Source organism: Bos mutus, chromosome 20 (assembly GCF_027580195.1).
Source record: "Bos mutus isolate GX-2022 chromosome 20, NWIPB_WYAK_1.1, whole genome shotgun sequence".
In the NCBI taxonomy this organism is placed as follows: domain Eukaryota; kingdom Metazoa; phylum Chordata; class Mammalia; order Artiodactyla; family Bovidae; genus Bos; species Bos mutus.
The window spans coordinates 39,028,759-39,051,541 of record NC_091636.1 but is presented as its reverse complement, the minus strand read 5'-3'; the positions used below and the strand labels follow the sequence as shown (position 1 = coordinate 39,051,541).

The 22,783-nt window shown below is 40.4% G+C and overlaps 1 protein-coding gene across 1 annotated transcript in view; it reads left to right on the top strand.

Moving 5' to 3' along the window:
• Positions 1 to 16,363, top strand: part of DNAJC21 (DnaJ heat shock protein family (Hsp40) member C21) — a 29,200-nt gene extending 12,837 nt beyond the window's left edge. The window contains exons 7-12 of the mRNA XM_070357658.1: positions 1,180 to 1,267; positions 3,812 to 3,970; positions 4,374 to 4,416; positions 10,108 to 10,280; positions 13,095 to 13,170; positions 13,661 to 16,363. Coding sequence (XP_070213759.1) covers positions 1,180 to 1,267; positions 3,812 to 3,970; positions 4,374 to 4,416; positions 10,108 to 10,280; positions 13,095 to 13,170; positions 13,661 to 13,828 — 707 coding nt within the window. The 3' untranslated portion in view covers positions 13,829 to 16,363. The remainder of the gene's footprint in view (positions 1 to 1,179; positions 1,268 to 3,811; positions 3,971 to 4,373; positions 4,417 to 10,107; positions 10,281 to 13,094; positions 13,171 to 13,660) is intronic.
• Positions 16,364 to 22,783: the final 6,420 nt, after the last annotated feature.

Here is a 22,783-nt window from a genome sequence, read left to right as displayed (position 1 = left end):
TACTGATGAAGAAACTAGGACTCTGAGAAGCTCTGGTATGTGTCTGAGAACATATGAAAACATTCTTAGGTGCAGATTATGTCTTCAAATTCAGTATTCTTTATTCACTATTTGAATAAGCTATTTGAAAGCGTACACGTAATTAGAAAGTATCTTATGCTAAAATTGGTGGTATTTTGATTATTTCAGAATGTCCTTCAGAATCATACTACCATTACTTATGAAAAAAACAAAAGGTAGAATATAGGAGAGGTATCTTGGGATCTTGATCCCATAATAAATCTGAAACAGCAATCAGTTTACTTGTTTATTTCTTCTAAAGATAGAATGTGAGATTGTGCAAAGACTTTCAGCAGAGCTTAGATTTTGTAAAGCATCAGTACTGATAGTAATTATTCCATTATAATAAAGCTTCAAGCTTATAAAATCTGTGAAGACAGTGTTGGAGTTTACATATAATATACTGTTTTATGAACCGTCTTTCTCATAAGGAATATCATGAGCTATTTAAGCTGACTTAAGCGTTTAAAAGTAGATTACAGTTATAGGTACTATACTGTATTTCCATTTGTATGGGCTTCCTTGGTGGCTCAGATGGTAAAGAATCTGCCTGCAATGCAGGAGATGCAGGTTCGATCCCTGGGTCAGTAAGATCCCCTGGAGAAGGGAAAAGCTACCCACTCTAGTATTCTTGCCTGGAGAATTTCATGGACAGAGGAACCTGGTGGGTACAGTCCATGGGCTCATAAAGAGTAGGACATGACTGAGCGAATAACTTTTTCACTTTTACATTTGTATCAGACACGACTGAGTGACTGAACTGAACTTGTTGAAAAAACTGCTTTGTGGTAGAAATATGAAAGTGACATTTGATTTTCTGAGCTTAACACACATCTCGGACTCTGACAATTTTTTGAATCATCTTCTGAGTAGACTTATAAAAAGAACTTGAAAGATAAAGTGATTTATTTCAACGCCTTCCCCTGTAATTCAGTGCTGCTTTTAAAAGGCCAACTCAAATCCTGGTAACATGTTTTTTTCTTGGTGAAGAAGTAACAAATTTTAGTTTCGAATTTGTGTGCAATTTTAGATCCTTACCAAAGAGATGTACCTTGCTAACGTGTTTTAGATTTAGGTTCTAATCAAACAGGATTCTCACTGTAGGCTTCCCTCTGATAGGTAAAGACAGTGACGAGGCCGAGGACGCAGAACTTTATGATGGCCTTTACTGCCCCGCATGTGATAAGTCTTTCAAGACCGAAAAGGCGTAAGTTTACTATCTCTGCACTCACCTCTTCTTTTGAGGTGAGGTGTAACACTTTGAAAGTCCTTAAAGAAAATGCTCAGAGCAGTTGTTCGCTCTCCCTCACCTTTCATCTTGGAGGAATATCTTCCCAGTGGAGAAAAGGGAACCATCTGCACCAGCAGTTAAGCCTGGTGTACTGATTCTCGTTCATGCCGTGTTCCTCTTTAAACGCATATGCTGTCTCTAGAAAGAAATGTTGCTTATTTTGGTGAAGAAGGCAGAGTCACAGAGGCAAGGGGGCGCTGAGCTGAGGCTGGTCCCCTCTCTCCACTGATGTGCACACTCACGTCCGGCCGTCACACTACACTGCCTTGCAGGCTGTGGCCCCCAACCCAAGACCTTTAGATCTGTCCTGCCTGTAGTGTATTTGCTGAAGTGGCAGGACTTTGTCATTGGGGAACAATGATGAAGGGAGAAGTATTAAAAAGGATACTGTCCTAACGCAGGAGGTACAGGGGCAAACGTGGGAGAAGACGAGAGGAGAACTAGCAAGGGAAAAAGGAGCAGAACGTGTGCACTACAGAAGGTGGAGGTCAACAGTGGAAATGGGGCTGTGGGAGTCCCAAGTGGTACCACCATGTAACGCCAGGGAAAAGCGGTAGTGTCAAGAGGAGCGGTGGGAGGCAGACAAGTTAGAACCAAACAAGGAAACAAAAGCCACAAGGAAGGAGGTTTGAAAAATTATTTTTATTTGGAAACTGAATGTCAAACTGGCAAGTTGCATATATAGAGTGCCCAGTTCACCTTTTGCTCACATTTCACCCCGTTTGCATCTGCTTATTCTCTTTCCACACACAGACAAGATTTTTACTGGAATAATCCGAGAGCAAGTTATGTGCGTAAGGCTCCTTTACCTCTAAATACTTCAGTATATATTCCTTAAGAATAAGGACATTCTTTCACATAATCACAGCTGTCAGCTTCAGGAAATTTAGAACGCTGATGCAGTACTTTTCATTTACTACCCATATTTCACTTCTGTCAGCTGATTTCTTTGTTAACGTCCTTTGTAGCATTTTCCCAGCTTCAATATAGGATCTAGTGTAGGATCACGTATTATTGCATTTATTTATTTGGTCTCATTTAATCTGGACCAGTTCCCTTGTCTGTGCCATTGATGGTTTGGAAGAGTACTGACCTTCCAAATGTCTTTTTAAGCAGAGCATTTCTCACTTGGGGTTTGTCCACTTCCTCATGATTAGATTCAGGTTGCTCAGTCCTAGCTAGAGTGCTGTGCACACCTGTGTTGCTCTCAGGGTTTCTGTCTAGAAGCACAGACGGCTGCCCGCCTCATGGCTGGTGACCATTTTGATTATCCAGTCAGGGTGTTGTCTTATTTTTCCACTGTATAGTTAGTGTTTTTTCCCTTGCAGTGTTTTCCCTTGTAGCATGTTTAATATGTGGGGAGACACTTTAAATCCCTGCAAATAATCTTTCTCTTGATCAAAATTTTCTTCCTAGATTTGGCATCTATTGATGGTTTCAGCTTGTGCCTGTCGTCACTAGAATTGTCTCAAAATGAGGCTTTTCCGGTGCCAGTGCTCCTGCATCATAAGTCATCGTTTGACCTGCTGTACATGAGAGCACTGATCTGCATGTCTGTTGTCAGAATGAATTTAGAAAGTTTGTTTCAGTATGTTAAATTCATCATTGCCCTTTTCATGCTCAGAATTTCCCAGGTGTGTTCAGTGACAGTTCCGTCAACATGACTCCTTGTCCTTTGACGTGTCTGAGTCATATTATTGAACACTTAATTTCCGGCACAGAATGTTCCAGTTTCTCCTGAAAACCTCGTTCTTAAAGAGAATTTTAGTGGGAATGAAAAGTAGGCAATCCCCACTACAAAATCCAGCTCTGAACAGGATGCGATCCAGTCCTTTAGGGTTGTCAGTTTTATTGTGTTAAGTGTTATTTAGCTGCCCGTGGGAGCACTGAGATAGACATCGCTTACATAGTTTCACACAGAATGATGGAGATGCATCTGAACTTATATTTAGGGTAGTGGGAGAGAGAAGAGAGACCCTTCTTGAAAAAAGCAAAAGGACATAAACTACTCTTATACTTCAAGGCCTCACATCACCATTTCTGAGATCCAAGGGGGCTCCCTTTAAATGTTAGAATCTTGCTTTGTGATTTTCCACTTAGCCATGCTTAAGTGATTAAGAGAAAACAGTGATGAAGGTTTGAATTCTTAGAATGGGAAAAGAAAAATATAGAGAATTTGACCTAAAAAAAAAAAGATAGGAAGAAACTATGTAGATAAGAGTACAAAGGGAAGGGAGGGAGAATGCTGGAATACAGGGAAAAAGAACAGTCATGGGCTTCCAGTGTACTTAAATGCCTAAGAAATCCCCAAAGGGTTCTGTCTCATAGTATCACTGATGATTTGCTTATTAGTTAATGGGAAAAAAGTAGATTTCAGCTTGGTTGTATTCATCCAGCGACACAGTTGGGCATCTGTGAATTAATCTCCTTGCAGTCACTCATTTCAACTTGTCCTTTCAGTATGAGGAATCATGAAAAATCAAAGAAGCATCGGGAAATGGTTGCCTTGTTAAAACAACAGTTGGAGGAGGAGGAAGCAAATTTTTCAGGACCTCAAACTGACGAAAACAGTCTGAATGCCAATTCAGAGGAAGAGATGGAGGATGCGCCAAAACAAAAGTACTTCTAAAAATGTCACTAGACCTACTTAGCCCATTTAGAGATTGCATTTAAATGCTGTTTTATTGCAGAGAAATTATTCTGTTATGCTAATACTGTCTGTGTTTCTTCTAGTTAAGAGAACTTGCAAGTATTGAAATGGATAAAGACATGATGTCAGATATAATTTTTACAGACTGTATTATGACTATTAATAGCAGTTTTATAACTGGCTGATATGCTAATTACTATCAATTGAACTACTATTATATTTTTCTAAAATGATAATTTGGGTATTTTTCTTTTAATGCTTTCTGATACTCATCATTTTTTAATATGTTAGTCTTTGTATCACTAGTATTTTGGTATTTTTTTCTTTTTACTTAGTCACATATTTGACATTTTGATCTATGTTTGTTCTTAGGCTTTCTAGAAAACAGAAGAAAAAGAAACAGAAACCAGCACAGGTATGTTGAAAAAGTTTTATTAACATTCAATATCAAATGTAAATTGGAGTGCTCTTGTTTATTCAGTGTAAGCTGTATTAAGGAGAGGAACTTTCACACCCTAATTTCATATTGATTGTAAAACAGATTAAAAGGAGCTGAAAATATTTTGGTTTTTCATTGCTTTGCCCCGTTATACGGGCTTCCCTGGGAGCTCAGCTGATAGAGAATCCACCTGCAACGCAGGGCCTTATATGTGTGGTCAGTTCACCTAGTTACTGTTGTCTGTGTTTAAAAAATTTGCATGTGGCATTCTCATAATACGGGTTAACTGAGGGATCACATTACAAACATCTAGACACACGTGATGGTAAGATTTTTAAATCAAGGTAGCCATTCACCTCATAAATATATTAAAATGAAAGGATTGATCATTTGTATATCCAAGTTTATTGTGCCAACAATGTAAATGAGATTATGGAAAGGGAAAATTTGCTTTCCTACTTCTGGGCATGTATCTGGAGAAAACTCTAATTTGAAGAGATCTATGCACCCCAGTGTTTATAGAAGCACTGTTTATAGTAGCCAAGACATGGAAGCAAGTGTCCTTCAATAGATGAATGGATAAATAGGGTGTGGTGCATATACACAATGGAGGAGTATTCAGCTATTTAGAAAGAATGAAATAATGCCATTTGCAACAATGTGAATGGACCTAGAGATTAAGTGAAGTAAGTCAGAGAAAGATAAATATCATAAAGTATCACCTATATGTGGAATCGAAAAAATTATACAAATGAACTAAACAAAAACAGACTCATAGACATAGAAACCAAACTTATAGTTCAGTTCAGTTCAGTTCAGTTCAGTCGCTCAGTCATGTCCGACTCTTTGCGACCCCATGAATCACAGCACGCCAGGCCTCCCTGTCCATCACCAACTCCCGGAGTTTACTCAGACTCACGTCCATCGAGTCAGTGATGCCATCCAGCCATCTCATCCTCTGTCGTCCCCTTCTCCTCCTGCCCCCAATCCCTCCCAGCATCAGAGTCTTTTCCAATGAGTCAACTCTTTGCATGAGGTGGCCAAAGTACTGAAGTTTCAGCTTTAGCATCATTCCCTCCAAAGAAATCCCAGGGCTGATCTCCTTCAGAATGGACTGGTTGGATCTCCTTGCAGTCCAAGGGACTCTCAAGAGTCTTCTCTAACACCACACTTCAAAACCATCAATTCTTCAGCGCTCAGCCTTCTTCACAGTCCAACTCTCACATCCATACATGACCACAGGAAAAACCATAGCCTTGACTAGACAGACCTTTGTTGGCAAAGTAACGTCTCTGCTTTTGAATATGCTATCTAGGTTGGTCATAACTTTCCTTCCAAGGAGTAAGCGTCTTTTAATTTCATGGCTGCAGTCACCATCTGCAGTGATTTTGGAGCCCAAAAAAATAAAGTCTGACATGGTTTCCACTGTTTGCCCATCTATTTCCCATGAAGTGGTGGGACTGGATGCCATGATCTTCGTTTTCTGAATGTTGAGCTTTAAGCCAACTTTTTCACTCTCCACTTTCACTTTCATCAAGAGGCTTTTGAGTTCCTCTTCACTTTCTGCCATAAGGATGGTGTCATCTGCATATCTGAGGTTATTGATAATTCTCCTGGCAATCTTGATTCCAGCTTGTGTTTGCCAATGGGATTAGTGGTAGGGGGAGGCAAATTAGTTGTTTGGGAGTAACATATATACTCTACTGTTTATAAAATAGTTAAATAACAAGGACCTATTATATAGCACAGGAAACTATATTCAATATCTTATAATAACACATACTGGAAAAGAATTGGAAAAATATATATGTAACCGAATCACTTTACTGAAAACCTGAAACCAATACAACATTGGGAATTAACTATAATTTTTTAAAAGTGATTAAAAATGGAGTATTTGCTTAGAAACTTGTAGTGATTGTGATTCTTGAAAAAAATGTTACTCAATAAGTCAATAAGTCATTTAAATATTTCACCTTGGGGGTTCATATTGAATTTCTATCTTAAGAATCATTATTAACTAAAAATATGTTGTAACACAACATACTGTGTTACACATACATGTTGTTAATATATGTAACACAATTTTTTGGATTTTTTGAACCTATAAAAACAAAATGAGCTTGTCCATTTTACTAAGGATATTTGTTGATTCTACAGGGAATGAAATTGATTTCTGTTCTGTTTTAATGTGATCTAATTATGTTAGCTTATATTAAGTAGTAAATGTTATCTGTAGTTTTTTTAAAAAATTGGATGTGTTTTTATGAAAACTTAGGTATGCACTAATAATTTTTCATAAAAATTTAGATTTGGCTTGTCTATCCAAATGGTTTATGTTTGATAATTTTTAGCTATTTTATGGGCTTCCCTGGTAGCTCAGCTGGTAAAGAATCCACCTGCAATGCAGGAAACCCTGGTTCGATTCCTTGGTCAGGAAGATCCCCTGGAGAAGGGTTACGCTACCCACTCCAGTATTAGGCTTCCCTGGTGGCTCAGTCGGTAAAAAATCCATCTGCAGTGTTGGAGACCCGGATTTGATCCCTGGGTTGGGAGGATCCCCTCCCTGGAGGAGTACATGGCAACCCACTCCATTATTCTTGCCTAGAGAATTCCCATGGACAGAGGAGCCTGGCAGACTACAGTCCATTAGGGGTAGCAAAGAGTCAGACACAACTGAGCCACTAAGCACAGCACAGCTGTTTTATATTTCAGAAATTATCATGACACATGAATTAATCACTATTAAAACTGTGACTTGGAACTTTTTGCCTCAGTTATAAAACCACACAGCAAATTGTATGTTACTTTTATTAAATGATTCATGTCATTTTCTACCCAAGACTTGCTAGTCATTAGTTTAGAACACTTTTTGTCTTGTGTGCCGGAACCACTGGAAAAGACAGAATAGAGAGGAATTTATACCCAGTAGGTCCTAAGAGTGCAGCAGTAAGCACATATATTTGTATTCTCTTACCAAGGAAGATACTTGTTTGCTGTTGCTGCTGCTGCTGCTGCTAAGTCGCTTCAGTCGTGTCCGACTCTGTGCGACGCCATAGATGGCAGGCTCCCCCGTCGCTGGGATTCTCCAGGCAAGAACACTGGAGTGGGTTGCCATTGCCTTCTCCAATGCATGAAAGTGAAAAGTGAAAGTGAAGTTGCTCAGTCGTGTCCGACTCTTAGCGACCCCATGGACTGCAGCCTACCAGGCTCCTTTGTCCATGGGATTTTCCAGGCAAGAGTACCGGAGCGGGGTGCCATTGCCTTCTCCATACTTAAGTTTACCACCCCATTTTTCTCCTCCAAAGGTGTATGTATTCCTTGATGATACCTATGTTTTCTGATTGTATCGGGGAGAAAGCCCCAGTTCAGATCTAGTTTTCTGTAGCACTTTTCCCTGGATTTTTTCTAAGTTCTTTTTGAAGGGAAAGGTAGTGTGGAGACACATACAGGTAGATAAAGGAGCAGAAAGCAGCAGAAACTAAGAATCATGAAACTTCAGGTTGGGCGTTTTCTGTATTGTCAAAAAAATTTGCATAAGCCAACAAGGATTGTGAAAGAAAACCTCAGAAAATTGAAATTGAGTGTAAACAAATAAAACCCTCTTGCTGACAACAAGGAAGAATTAATGCAAGAAACTTTGAATGCAGCACTCTGAACACCATCCATGGGACATACTCTGAAGACAAAATTAACTGCAAAAGAAAAAAATCTTAAACTTTACTTAGATATTTTAGTGATATTGGTGTGATATTTCTGAAACTATTTTATGTGTATTATACGATAAAGCAAATAAGTAAATGTACTAATGTTGTCGGGAAACAGATTCTCTTGTAGGAGAAGGGAAATACAGGTATAGATTGAGGGAAGGAGAGAAGAACATCAGTGTACTACTGGAATTGGAGGTATGATGTTAAAAAAATAAACAAGACACAAATGCTCAGTATACGCTGAGGGCCCTGAAGCAGTGATACCCAGCGGCAGTGAGCATGTATAGTACACACATCTTCGTTTCTAAGCCCCCTTCCCCAGTAAAAGGAGTCAGGATTTGGTCCTTGGGAAAATGACTGATTCTAGGGCCGAGACAGAAAGTACAAAGTGAGCCTGGATTATCGATGCTGGAAATAAAGGGAGTATTCAAAAATTATGGGAATAAGTCAGAAGTATCCAGAAGTCAGCTTACGGGCTTGCCAAATATGAGAAATTTTGAGTCGTCAAAAAGAATGGTGACAGATTTTACATATTGATTTTATTTAAAAAAAAATCACGAGTCTATATTGAGCCTTAAAGAAGAGAGTTGGAGAAAGGAGGCAGATGGGAAGGCATCACTCCAAGAATATGAATTAATACAAATGCAAATGGCAGGACTATTCTGGACCCACCAGTATAATAAATGGTTCACATAAGAATCATCAATAGATGCTAGATCCTGGGGGTAAATAGTTATTAGGAAAGAAGATACTGATATACTCTGCTTATTACTTATTAAAAAAGGAAAAAGGTGCTTTATAGTAGAAAAATCCAGCAATAACCATCTTAACCAAATGATGAGACTTTAATCACTGGAAAGTGACACTTTGCTTCCTGATAAAATGTACTGAGGGCACAGCATTATGTCTGTAACATTCCTGCTAGAAATGTTTAACCTAAATTTAATTATGAGGAAGTAACTGTTGTTGAGTCACTAAGTTTTGTCTGACTCTTCTGCGACCCCATTGACTGTAGCCCACCAGACTCCTCTGTCCATGGGATTCTTCAGGCAAGAATACTGGAGTGGGTTGCCATGCCCTCCTTCAGGGGATCTTCCCGACCCAGGGATCAAACCCGCATCTCCTGTGTTGGCAGGCAGATTCTTTGCCACTGAGGCACCAGGGAAGCCCTGCAAAAAAGGACATTACTGCAATACATATATGGATTGTGTAACAGATAATGACAGTGTTAAGTTCTTGGGTGTGAAGAGGGAACTGGAAAGGAAGGAGAATGTTCTTAGGACAGACATGATATCTTCCTGCAGCTTGCTTTTATAGTTCTGGGGGCGGGAATCAAGGGGGGACATTTTGCAGAGAAAGGGAACAAGGGGAGAGAAGAAGGAGAAAACAAATGTGGCAAAACATTACCCGAGGCAAAAGCAAGCCAGAAGATACATTTGTCAGGTGTTTTTTCTTGTATAATGCCTGTGTGTTGCAGTTTTCTTTTTTCCAATTGTAAAATAGTTGTTCATTGCCTGATCATTTGGAAATTATGGAAGACTATCAATATCATCCCTAATTCTGCCTATGGATATTCCTTAATGTTGAATTAAGTTGTAATCAAAGGTTATATATAGTTTTCTCTCTTCTGTTTTTGCTAATGTGTTCTTTTCCCACATAATTGAATCAGTGTCTTTGGAAATGTGACTTTGAAGAGCTCCATAGTTTTCCTTCATTTGTTCAACCATTCACTTACTGCATATTTGGATTGTTTCCAATTTCCCCTAATTTAATATTTCTCTAATGGACATTCATATTCTTCTTTTCTGCCTCTCCTTTTTATACCTTGAAGATAATCCTCCTACTAGAGTATATAGGACATGACCATTGTTTATTATAGCTGTTTGGTAACATGATATAAAAAACTAGTGGTATTATAGTATTTATTTTATAATGGCATACATGTTTTCTTACCTAGAACTATGATGATAATTTCAATGAAAATGGAATTGGAGAAGGAGTAAAGATTGACCCGGAAGATACCAACCTAAATCAAAACAGTGCCAAAGAATCAGAAGATAGTCTCCAAGAAAACGTTGGGGTCACAGAGACTGTGGAACTGTGCGATGACCCCAAAACTGAGGCTAAAAGGTAAGACAGAGTCATGTGTTGTTTTCTAGTTACTTAATATTGGTAGTCAGGATGGCTTTTCATATATCAAGTAAAACACCCTTTCCCATGATGGACGCTGGGAGTTGGATGTATCTGTGACTTGTTCTTACACGTGTATGTCTACCAAGGATGATGTTGGAGGGAGATTGCTAGACAGTGTGCTCAGACGTTTCAGCAGCATGGCCCAAAGCAGAAAGGGGTTTCATGGACCAAGTTTCTGTTTTTCTCATCCTGGTGAAGTCCTTATTTTGTGCTGGGTCAATAGTCCTTGGTGAGGCTACAAGGCTACAGACAAGGCCATGCCCCACTCACCCAAGCATCACTGCCCGAACCTCCACACTCAGGCAGCCAGCCTGCGTTCGGCCCCAGCACAGGGCATCAGGGTGGATGTGCCAGCTTGGGGCCTTTGCTGTCTGGATGCCCGGGAGTCATGGTGCTGCCCACGCCTCCGGGGTTGGCCAGGGAGAGGTCTCACTCAGGAGATGAGTGGTGTGGGTGCCTTGAAGACTGGAGAGTGGAAAGCTGGAAGAGGGGGTTGTAGCCACTCTGATGCTTAGTGTGTGTCCCCATCTTATACACGAGGAAACTGAGTCTGGGGTAAATGACTTGCCCCAGAACAAAAACTGGTAAGTGGAAAGGCTGGCTGACTACGTGGAGGACCCAGCTCTGCTAGTTCCGTGGTGCCCTGCTGTCCTGTAAAGATCCCTCGGGGGCTGCTTGGGCGCATGAGGGGTGGACCGAAAGGTGGGGTTCCAGGCCCCTGAGCACCTCCTTCATCTAGAGCTGAAGTATTTTTATTTATTTTCCATATGACTTCTGTGTGGGTTTCACTGGGGGAGGAAAAGGGTTACTCAGTGCTCACAGTCAGACTTTGGCAACCACTAATAAAATTCCATTTCCTCACTTAATGATGTGAGAAAAAGAATCAGAATTCAGGTGACCTCTTCCCTGCTGAGGAGTGGCGGAGCTGGGGTAGACGCCCCACCAGCCCGCGTCCCCCTGCCCAGTATCCTGATGCCCAGTGCTTTTCTGCAGGTCCCCTCTGCTGCTTCTCGGCAGTGCGTAGACACTAGCCACCTACTACGTGTGTGTGTGTGTCTGGAGTGCATTTTTTTTCTTCTTATGTATGTTTTATTAACATTGACATACAACATTATTTTAGTTGCAGGTATATAACAGTGATTTTGACATTTATATACATTACAAATTGATACCACAATAAGTCTACTAACTGTCTCCATACAAAATTAGTGCAGTTTTCTGGAGTATATTCATATGAATACATTATATCTCCTCTAAAGTACATTTTAGAAATAAAGTCTTAGATACTAACTTCGGAGTTGTAGCTGTCTTTCATAATATGGTAAGTTCTTTGGGAATAGTATCCTAAATTTTCCCAAATTAGCCTAAATGCTAAATATTGTTGGATATATTTGTGGCCTCTCTGATGTTATTTTGTAAATTATTTTGTAAATGTTGAATCTTTTGCCTTTTATGTCATTGTGTCTTTTTCTTGATATTCTCAAAGCTGGCTGAATACTACATAGGATTGTGTTACACTCCTTATCTGCATCTAAAAAAAGGTTTTATTGTATTTATTTTTGGCTATGCTGCATCTTCATTGCCGTGCGGCCTTCTTCCTCTAGCTGCAGGGAGCGGAGGCTGCTCTCTACTTGCGGTGTGCGGGCTCCGCATTGCAGCGGCTTCTCTCACTGTGGAGCCTGGACTCCAGAGTGCTTGAGTAGTTGCGGCACGTAGACTCAGTAATTGTGGCTCCTGGGCTGTGGAACACAGCCTCAGTCAGTAGTTCCAGCTCACAGGCTTAGTTGCTTTGTGGCATGTGGAATCCTCCTGAATCAGAGATCGAACCCATGTCTCCTGCATTGGCAGGTGGATTCTTTACCACTGAGCCACCAGGGGAGCCCCATTTGTCAGCATCTTTGAATGTATAGACCACGTAACTTAATACAGACTCCTAGGTTCTGACCGAAGAACTGTATCCTTATGAAGTGCTTGACAGCATTTTAAGTCATTGGTTATAAGCCATCCCATCTGTTCTGTAAACACAGTTGCACTCAGTTTGGCTAGCACCAATGAGGGGTATGAGAGCACTGAGGAAAATGAACATTCACGTAGCAGAGTAAGTGGAGGGATGTTCTGGAGTTAAAGCAGAACAGGAGGAAACTGAATATACCGACTGGCAGTCTCTGGATTATAGAATACAGGGGAGAGAAACTCATCACATCCACAGAAAGACATCATCTTTTAATAAAATGCTTTACATGTAACAAATTTAATTATATGAAAGTGCATTGCAGTGTCTGTTTTTCTCATTTCACTTTGGAACTGGTGAAATGTTTATCATCAGCTGAATCAGGTTTAACAAGTTGTCTCTTAATGTCATAGATTATTTGTGAGCACTGCTGGTTGGCCATGAAGATGGTTTGCTTCAGTAAATGGAGTATTAAGTACTTACTTTTTTTTTTTTTTTTTACAAAAGTATGCTGAATAAAAGTTCAAAGATATTTTAGAGGGCTTGCTTTATCTTGTGTTTCAACTTTTAAGTAAATTCCTTATTTTTTGTATCAAATTTGGTATTTAATGTTACCTCTAAAGTTGTTTTTTAAAGTTGTTCATTTGAGATGTGAAAATTAATTCACTTGGCCATTAAAATGAATGAATTTTTCTTTAAAATGCATGTTACTCTTTTGAATCTTCTTGGGTTCTAGATGACAGTTGAAAGGGCGGTGCGTTATTATTGAATTAGTCTGAATTCTTTCATTTATTTTCCAGTGTTTCTAAACCCAAAGGAAAGAAAGCCAAAGATACTAAAAAGTCTGTCAGAGTGCCTGCTGAACCACAGACAATGGTAGGTCCAAAGAATATTGGCAGCTTTTCAGTGGACCTTGTTGTTTAAACAGTGTAATCTACATTCTTGATTCTAATCTAAGGATTTAAGTGTGTACCTGGTGAACCCTTCACCTGCTGCATGCGATGGCTCCATCAGCGGTTTTCCTTGATGAATGGAAAATTTATTCCGAATATATGTGCCACTGACGTTTTTTTCTTTATAGTAAACAGAGGCACACTGAACATATCAGATTATACCAGAACAGTTACTATTGTGTTTTCATTACTTTGAAATCCGGGGCCTTATCCTTATGGCGTGTGCTCTTGAATTCTCAGGACCCTTAGAGTTGATGGTATTGCTTAATGGAACTCAGCTTCCAAGAACAGTTGCCTCTGCTGAGTCTGTCTTGTTATTTTGCAATTGCTTGATATTTAATCTCAACATGAAAACATTGCTCTCAGATAATAACACTTGCTTTTATTTATGATTTTTTTTCCCCCCTTCTCAGAGTGATGTGCTTATCAGCTGTACAACCTGCCATAGTGAATTTCCATCCCGGAATAAACTTTTTGATCATCTAAAGGCCACTGGTCATGCAAGAGCACCTTCATCCTCAACATCTTTGAACAGTGTAACAAACAGTCGAAACAAGAAAGAGAAACGTAAAAACAGATAGAAATTCTGCCAATGCTTTTTTCTTTCAGTTGTCTCTAGCTTTTGAAACCAAAAACTGAACTGAAGTCATCTAAAGAGTTAAAATTTCAGTGATCTGCAATTTATTGCATTGTGGAAAATTATTTTTTATCCTGTAAAAACTTTTTTTTTTGTTTAATATATATTTTTTAAACATGTCATTAGTGACCGAATTCTACTTTTGCCATCTGAAATTGACTTGAATGTCCGAAAACAGGTAAATATTGTAAAGTATGCTTTCTTGACTTTTGTTGGCTCATGTGGACAGAAATGTACAGGGAGAATTAAATTATTTTAACACATACAAATTCTCCTTTCTGCTTTATTTTGTGAATTTCACATGAAGTATTTTTATATGATTCAATGCTTCTGTGTTGTTCTGCTTCATGATCTGTTGATGACTCAGATCATTTTAAAATCGTCATGGATTTTTTTCCACCTGATACCATGACTCCAGTTCTGATTTTAAAACCATTGCTAAATAACCTGTTGTTGATTAATGCATTTCCCCCCCGGACGATAATGATAAATGGAAACTAATTGAACATATACGGTTGTTTTTCAACAATAGTATTTCTTCAAGGTATATCTGTTTAACTTGAGATTTTACTAGTAATTATCAATAGGATATATCTTTTGGTTTTGCACCCTGATTTGACTCATAGAGTTGAAACAAATTAATTCATAGGGTGCTTCCTCCTCATAAATGTGCACAGTGGCAGGTATAAAGCATGATGAATTCAGGTGGCCCATGGTTCACAATGAATTCTGACTCTTTAATAGAGAATATTCTTCCTTAGATTTTTTTTTTCACTGTTTTCAGAAGTTTTTTGTTTTTTCATCATTCAATGGAGAGAAACTTTTTAAATGAAAGATTGTTCTCCAGGGCTGCTATTCATGCCATCTGTTCTTTAGGAAGGATGAATATTAAATCAAAAGAAATAGGGAGAATCTTTATGAGTGTGGTCGAGTACATGGATCAGTGACGAGTCAGGTTTTAGGATGGATTAAATAGGCGGTGTTTTTAGCTGAACTTGAAAGTAGTTTTGAACTCACTCACTTTGAAATATATACTTGCTGTTCAGTGAGGTTCAGATCAGATCAGATCAGTCACTCAGTCGTGTCCGACTCTGCGACCCCATGAATCGCAGTACACCAGGCCTCCCTGTCCATCACCAACTCCCGGAGTTCACTCAGACTCACGTCCATCGAGTCAGTGATGCCATCCAGCCATCTCATCCTCTGTCGTCCCCTTCTCCTCTTGCCCTCAATCCCTCCCAGCATCAGAGTCTTTTCCAGTGAGTCAGCTCTTCTCATGAGGTGGCCAAAGTACTGGAGTTTCAGCTTTAGCATCATTCCTTCCAAAGAAATCCCAGGGCTGATCTCAGTGAGGTTAATTCTCTCTATATATCCTTGAATCATCAAATGAACCAGTCTTTAGTTATGCATAAACTCTAAAACAGGGTCCCTGATGGCAAGTTTTTATGAACTGTTCATGGATGATATTGATGATATGGATCCATTTTGTGCGATGGACTTAAAAATATGCATTTTTGGCTGAATTCTTTTATCTTTTTCATTTTAGATAGGTGTTTATTTTCTTTACCTTCTCCTCTATCTAACTTATTGCTAATTCTTTCTAATTGTTTTCCTTCATTTCTTGGTCCCTTTAGGGGAAATACCAGCCAGTTTTCTGTCTTTGGTCTTTTCCTCTCAAGTTTCATCTGAACACTCACCATCTTCCTGTAATTTGAGCAAGATGAATTGGTCATAATCATGAATAGGGATATTAATGAACGGGAGGGCGTATTAGTCACAGGTTATTTATCGTCAGTAAAGAATTGGATGTCATCTGGGAAGGCAGATAGTGTCCTGCAGATACCCTTCAGACCTCCTTTGCTTTCCATGCAGTCACCAACCCTGCTGCTGCTGCTGCTGCTAAATCGCTTCAGTCATGTCCCACTCTGTGCGACCCCATAGACGGCAGCCCACCAGGCTCCTCTATCCCTGGGATTCTCCAGGCAAGACCACTGAAGTGGGTTGCCATTTCCTTCTCCAGTGCATGAAATTGAAAGTGAAGTCGCTCAGTCGTGTCCAACTCCTAATGACCCCATGGACTGCAGCCTACCAGGCTCCTCCGTCCATGGGATTTTCCAGGCAAGAGTACTGGAGTGGGGTGCCATTGCCTTCTCCAACCAACCTTGCAGGTGTATTTAAATTTATTCCTACTACATGTGAAGATCGTTTGGGGTTACTTGTCAGTTTTATTCTGATTGTCAAAAATCATGCTTTTTAAGAAATCTTGGGAAATTAGGTTTTACATCTCATCCTGTGTGTGCTGCTAAGTTATTTAACTTCTCTAAACTTCACGTTGCTTATGTCTCAGTTGTTACTTAATAATATTGTCTCCATTTATCACACAGGATTATTATTAAGATCAAATACAACAGTATATGTGAAAATGTTTTTTTAAATGAAAAAACTTTACACACAGTGTTGTTGAATTTGGATAAATTAAACCTTTTCCAGTTAAAATATTTGCAGATAGCAGTATATGTGCTGAATTAAATGTGCTTTAAGTTTTAAGGGAATTTCCAATCTACTTCTGAAGAGGAAAATAGAAACATATGTCAAGGGTAAAATATTATTTTTGGTGACTCACAGACATTCAGTTTTGTCTGAGGCAGAGCAGAATATTTAAAAATATCCGAGCTCATATTTTACATTGATCTTATTTAAATCCAGTGGTAACTATTATCTTGATTGACGTTAGTTCAGGTGTGGAAGATACATTGCCTGTTGGTTCTGGAAGGAGAGTGTTGGGGAAATCCCATTTTTTTCCTCTCCATAATCCATTCAATGATACCAAAGCTTGGGTTCTCCATAAAGTCCAGTGAGTTTCCCTGTTTCAAAATAGGAGCAGTATCCTTATCAAAAGCCCAATACTATAGGAAAGTAAGATTGCATCAAAATGAAATGTTCATCAAAATGTTCTGCCTATCTGCAGAACAATAAGCACCATAAGTAAAAAGACAAGCCTCACTCAATCTGGGAGAAAATGTTTATGATACATGTAACTGACAAAAGATTAGTATCCCAAATACATTAAAGACAAAAGAACCTCCTATAAGTCAGTGAGCAGTTAACAGCTATGCATTAATATGAAGTAGTTCTGAAAGTTCAAGACCCCTTTTAACAGTTGAGAAGCTCAAACTGGTTTTTTGTTGGTAGATTATATCTATTGATAGTTACTCTATTAGAAATTAAAATAGAGGAATTTTGAAAGTATTAACTTATTTAAAACAATACATGTTAAATAACACTTATGGAAAGCAACTTTTTCAAAATGAAAGTTTAATGAGAAGAGAGGCATTTGTTTTACATTTCTGAAGATTTCTTTAACGTTTGGCTTAATAGAAAACAGCTGGGTTCTCATTCTGCTTCTGCAGTCAGTCTGTTGCTCTCTGTTTTGGTGAAAGTATATGAAGAAAATTGAGCCTCCTGTGGATAGGAAATTGGATGAAGAAGGACCTTATGAGCGTCCCTAGATCTCCCAAGGTCCTCAGATCACACTTAGAACTGCTGCATTAGAAAGATGGGTAAAATATATGACCAGAAAAAGCTTGAGTAGTCAAACTGTGAAAAGGGGATCATTATCAGTGATAATCAGGGAAATACGACTTAGTCGTTTCAGGTGTTCAGATGGGCAAAAGGCAAAAAAGTCTCACAGGATCCAGTGTTGCCAAGAATGGAGAAATGAGAACAGTCACTTCAAAGTGATGGTGTCTATGACAGTGGAAGATGAACCCCCTGACTTGACAACTCCAGGGTAGTCTCAGAGGCTCACAGTGTCTGCAGAGTTACAGCACGGGGACTGTCACCCAGGACCCACCCCAGAACTGCTGAGTGAGTTTGAGGTTAACAAGACTTCTCAGTTGACTCCTTGCAGCTTGAGAAGCAGCACTCTAAGGAACCCATGTGCAGGTGGACAAGAAGACTTAGTGGCTGGTTACAGCTGAATTGCTTGTGTCTGGGAAAATTTGGAGATGGACCCTACATTTCCATGAACAAGAAAAGAAATCAATTGCATAATGGATAATTAGACGGCAAATGAACAGTTAAAATGAGTGGACTTGATATGTAGCATCAGTGGCTGGCCCTTAAAAAGATATTGAATGAAAACAAGATATCAGAAGGTGATATGTATGCCACTTATATGTAGTTTTTTTAAAGTACTATTGTTATTTATAAGGAGAAAATACAGAACCATCAGTGGAAAACACATCATTCAGAAAAGCAGTTGCCTCGGAAAGGGAGGGAAAGGCTCCCCATCTGAGCCAAGACTTCTTACTAAGATCTGAAGGAAGATGTTAGCACTGATTGAATTCTGAGCAGTGGCAATGAGGATTTATTACTCTAGTACCATGTTTTCATTAAATACTTCAAATATCCAGAGAAATACAAATTAGTGGTCCATTTCTTGTTAACAGAAAATGCACGGAAGGGGAGATGAAGGATTTCAGGTCTACATTTTATTGCTGGCGTATTCCATGGGCTCACTGGCAGAGGCTGTTACTTGTCTTTCTCAATTCCCTCCCTCTTACAATTCTGATTTTTAATTGGGTGCAGGCCACCTAGGATCTAAAGGTTACCTTCCCAGCCTCTCGTGCTGCCAGGTGTCAGTAAGTTCTGGCCAGTGATCTGAGCAACTTTGGGAACATGTCCTCAAAGACTTGGGAGGTCCGTATTCCTTCCTCCACCAGGTTAAATGAACGGGTAATGACGAGCTTCCAGCTTCCCATCTGGGACCATGAGTCCTCACAGAAAAGTGCCGTCCTTGACACTCTGAAGAACCCTGTGAGCCCCCAGACTACTTGCCTCTGCGTTCCAGAGAAATAAACTGCTTTGCTGAAGCCTCTGTTTTGCATTTCCTGCCGCAGGTGATTCATGTTCTGATCTTTTTTTTTTTTTTTATTGAAGATAGTTCAGTCCTTGGGTCAGGAAGATCCCCTGGAGAAGGGAATGGCTATCCACTCCAGGATTCTTGCCTGGGAGATCCCATGGACAGAGGAGCATGGTGGGCTACAGTCCATGGGGTCGCAAAGAGTCGGACACTTCTGAGTGACTAACAGTTGATTTACAAAGCTGTGTTAATTTCTGCTGTAGAGCAAAGTGATTCAGTTATATATGTATTTTTTTCTTTTTTATATTGTTTTCCATTATAGTTTTTCTTAGGATATTGAATATATCAGTTGATTCTATCTTCAGCGTGTGTCCAATCCCCTCCGCGTATGAGAGGCATGGCTTCAGCAGCAGTGAGGATGTGGGCTCTTGGCTCTGAGGGATCTGGGATCGAATTACAGTGGGAGCACTAACTGTCATCTTGGGCAAGGTGTTTAAACTCAAGTCTTTCATTTTTTTTTTTTTTTCAATCTGTAATATAGGGTGAAATCAGCCTTTGGCAGATTTGCAAAGGTGAAAACAACTGTGAGCACTGTGCCTGGCACATAGTAGGCATTCAGTAACTATTAGCTTTTACTTTGAGGAATCTCTGCTGCTTTATAAGTTATTGCTTTATTTAACTTCATTTTGGTTTCTGAAATCACCTAATGGAGTGGTAATTTGGGGAGAAATCCATAATTATATTGATCCTATGGTGTATTTGTTTTTCAAGTGCTAGTTTATATATTAGAATTCTTTCTGGCTCAAATAGAACGAAATTTGTACAGGCTAAAGCTAAAAATATGCTATTTCAATGCAGTCGCTTGACACTAATGGAGGTTGTCTTGTCGGTCAGTGATCCTAATGGTATTAGAAGACTCAGTACATTTGTACAGATAATTACTTTGCCATTAAAATAAGTCAGGGCCCCAACATCATTGATGTCCTTCCTTTCAGATACAAATGGCTTCTGAAAATAGAAAAGGTTCAGATTATCCTTTGCAGTATAAATATTTTGAATGTCACTTAGAGAAAGTTTCTAGCAATTTCAAAAATGAAAAGATAGTATTTTCAAGCATTTAGATAAAATGGTATATGCTGCTGCTGCTAAGTCGCTTCAGTTGTGTCCGACTCTGTGCGACCCCATAGACGTCTGGCAGCCCACCAGGCTCCCCCGTCCCTGGGATTCTCCAGGCAAGAGCACTGGAGTGGGTTGCCATTTCCTTTTCCAGTGCATGAAAGTGAAAAGTGAAAGTGAAGTCGCTCAGTCGTGTCCAACTCTCAGCGACCCCGTGGACTGCAGCCTACCAGGCTCCTCCATCCATGGGATTTTCCAGGCAAGAGTACTGGAGTGGGGTTCCATTGCAATCTATTTCTTCAGGTACTTATTTTCAAATTTAAATAGTAACTCACACTTCTGTGTAGGAGGTAACAGTAGTCTCAGCATATTTCTCACCAGAATTTGCAACAGTTCTATCCAATAGTGGCATCCATCTCTTATGATGTAGCTCCCTGTTTCTGGGACTGTCCATCAGGGCTCTCTGCCAGAAATGCTATAGAAGGATGCCTGCCCCTGGGTGGGGGAATTCCCTGAGGGACAGCAGGGTCCTGGGCTGGGGTTCCCTGCCTGCAGTTCAGGGGAGCCCCACAGTTTGACAAGGCCTCTGGCAAGTGAGCCACACCACTTGCCACTGGGCATCCTTTTAAAAAGCCAGTACTTCATGCATGTATTTTCTCTCCAAACTTGAATCAGGTTTTGAAAGTGTAGGGCCAATGCAGATGGCAGATGACTGCGAGGAGACTGAGGAGAAAACTTATCCAAAGTGGGCAGGCCCATCGACTGGCACACTTTAGCTGAGATACGTGTGTTCCGTGTTCTGGGTCAGCCTGAGAGAAAGCTGTGCGGCTGCAGAGAGAGGTCCTCAGTGCTTTCCACACCCCCGACTGGTGCACGCATGCTCAGTCATGTCTGACTGTGCAACCCCATGGGCTGTAGCCCGCCAGGCTCCTCTGTCCATAGAATTTTCCAGACAAGAATACTGTGTGGGTTGCCATGCCCTCCTCCAGGGGATCTTCCTGACCCAGGGATCAAACCCATGTCTCTTGTGTCCTGCATTGGCAGGCAGATTCTTTACTACTGAGCCTCTTGGGATACCTTTAAACCAGGTCCTCCCTTGGCTTCCAGCGTTCACTGCCCTCACATGGCTGGAGGTGAGCCCAAGGGGATCCAGTCTCTCCTCCCTCATCCCAGCTGCTCCTTCCTGGGGCCTTCCCAGTCCTGCTGCCCAAGGACCCTACACATCTCAGGTCCTGGGTAATGGAATCCTTGGAGTAGGCACGTGAGGGAGCCTTTTGAGGTTCCTCAAAACCAAGAGGCAGAGATGGTATTTCTTCCACTTACACAGAAGATCAGTGTGGAGAGACTGTAAGTCTTGAAGTTAGACTTATATAGGTTTGGACCCTGGCTCCAAATGTATAAGTCTTGTTAACTAGGACATACCCCCACCAAAATTTTGAGCCTGTTTCCTTTAAAGTAAAGTAGAGAGGTTAATAATACTCATTTCATAAGTTAGTGGTTGTGGCTCAGGGTAAAGAGTTTGCCTATAATGCATGAGACCCAGGTTCGATCCCTGGGTTGGGAAGATGCCCTGGAGACAGCATGGCAACCCATTCCAGTATTCTTGTCTGGAGAATTCCATGAACAGAGGAGCCTGGTTGTCTATAGTCTATGGGGTCACAAAGATTCTGGCAGAGAACTCTGTTGGATAGTCCAAGAAACAGGGAGCTCATGTTAAGGCTGTATAATGTCTCCCTCCTTATTTAACTTATATGCAGAGTACATTGTGCGAAATGCCAGGCTGGATGAAGCACAAGCTGAAATTAAGATTGCTGGGAGAAATATCAATAACCTCAGATACACAGATTACACCACCCTAATGGCAGAAAGTGAAGAGGAACTAAAGAGCCTCTTGATGAAAGTGAAAGAGGAGAGTGAAAAAGTTGGCTTAAAACTCAACATTCAGAAAACTAAGATCATGGCATTTGGTCCCATCATTTCATGGGAAATAGATGGGTAAACAATGGAAACAGTGAGAGACTTTATTTTGTTCGGCTCCAAAATCATTGCAGATGGTGACTGCAGCCATGAAATTAAAAAATGCTTGCTCCTTGGAAGAAAAACTATGACAAACCTAGACAGTGTATTAAAAAGCAGAGACAAAGGTCCATATAGTCAAAGCTATGGTTTTTCTAATAGTCATGTATGGATGTGAGAGTTGGACCATAAAGAAGGCTGAGCGCCAAAGAATTGATACTTTCAAACTGTGATATTAGAGAAGACTCATGAGAGTCCCTTGGGCTACAAGGAGATCAAACCAGTCAATCCTAAAGGAAATCAACCCTGAATATTCATTGGAAGGACTGATGTTGAAACTGAAGCTCCAATACTTTGGCCACCTAATGCGAAGAACTGACTTATTAGAAAAGACTGTGATGCTGGGAAAGATTGAAGGCAACAGAGAGGGGGCAAAGGAGGAGGTAACAGAGAAAGATGGTTGGATGGCATTACTGACTCAATGGACATAAGTTTGAGCAAACACCAGGAGATGGTGATGGACAAGGGAGCCTGGTGTGCTGCAGTCCATGGGGTTGCAAAGAGTCACACGTGACTGAGCGACTGAACAACCACACTGGGCCCACCCGGATCATCCAGGATAATTGTCTCAAGACCCTTAACTTAATCACTCTGCAAAGGCCTTTTTGCCTTGTGAGGAAATACTCAGTTTTCAGGGATGAGAATGTAGACGTTTGCTGACTGGAAGTACGTTCTGCTGCTGACCATAGGCTCCTCACTCAAGGGTCATTGCAAGGACTAAGATGTCTGTGCCTGTGGAGCAGGAAGCACTCAGCCTGCTGCACAGCTGTCCTGCCAGCGGGTCTTAGGTCTCGAGTAGACCGTGAACTTCCTGAGGACAATGAGGGACTCGTCCTCCTCTGT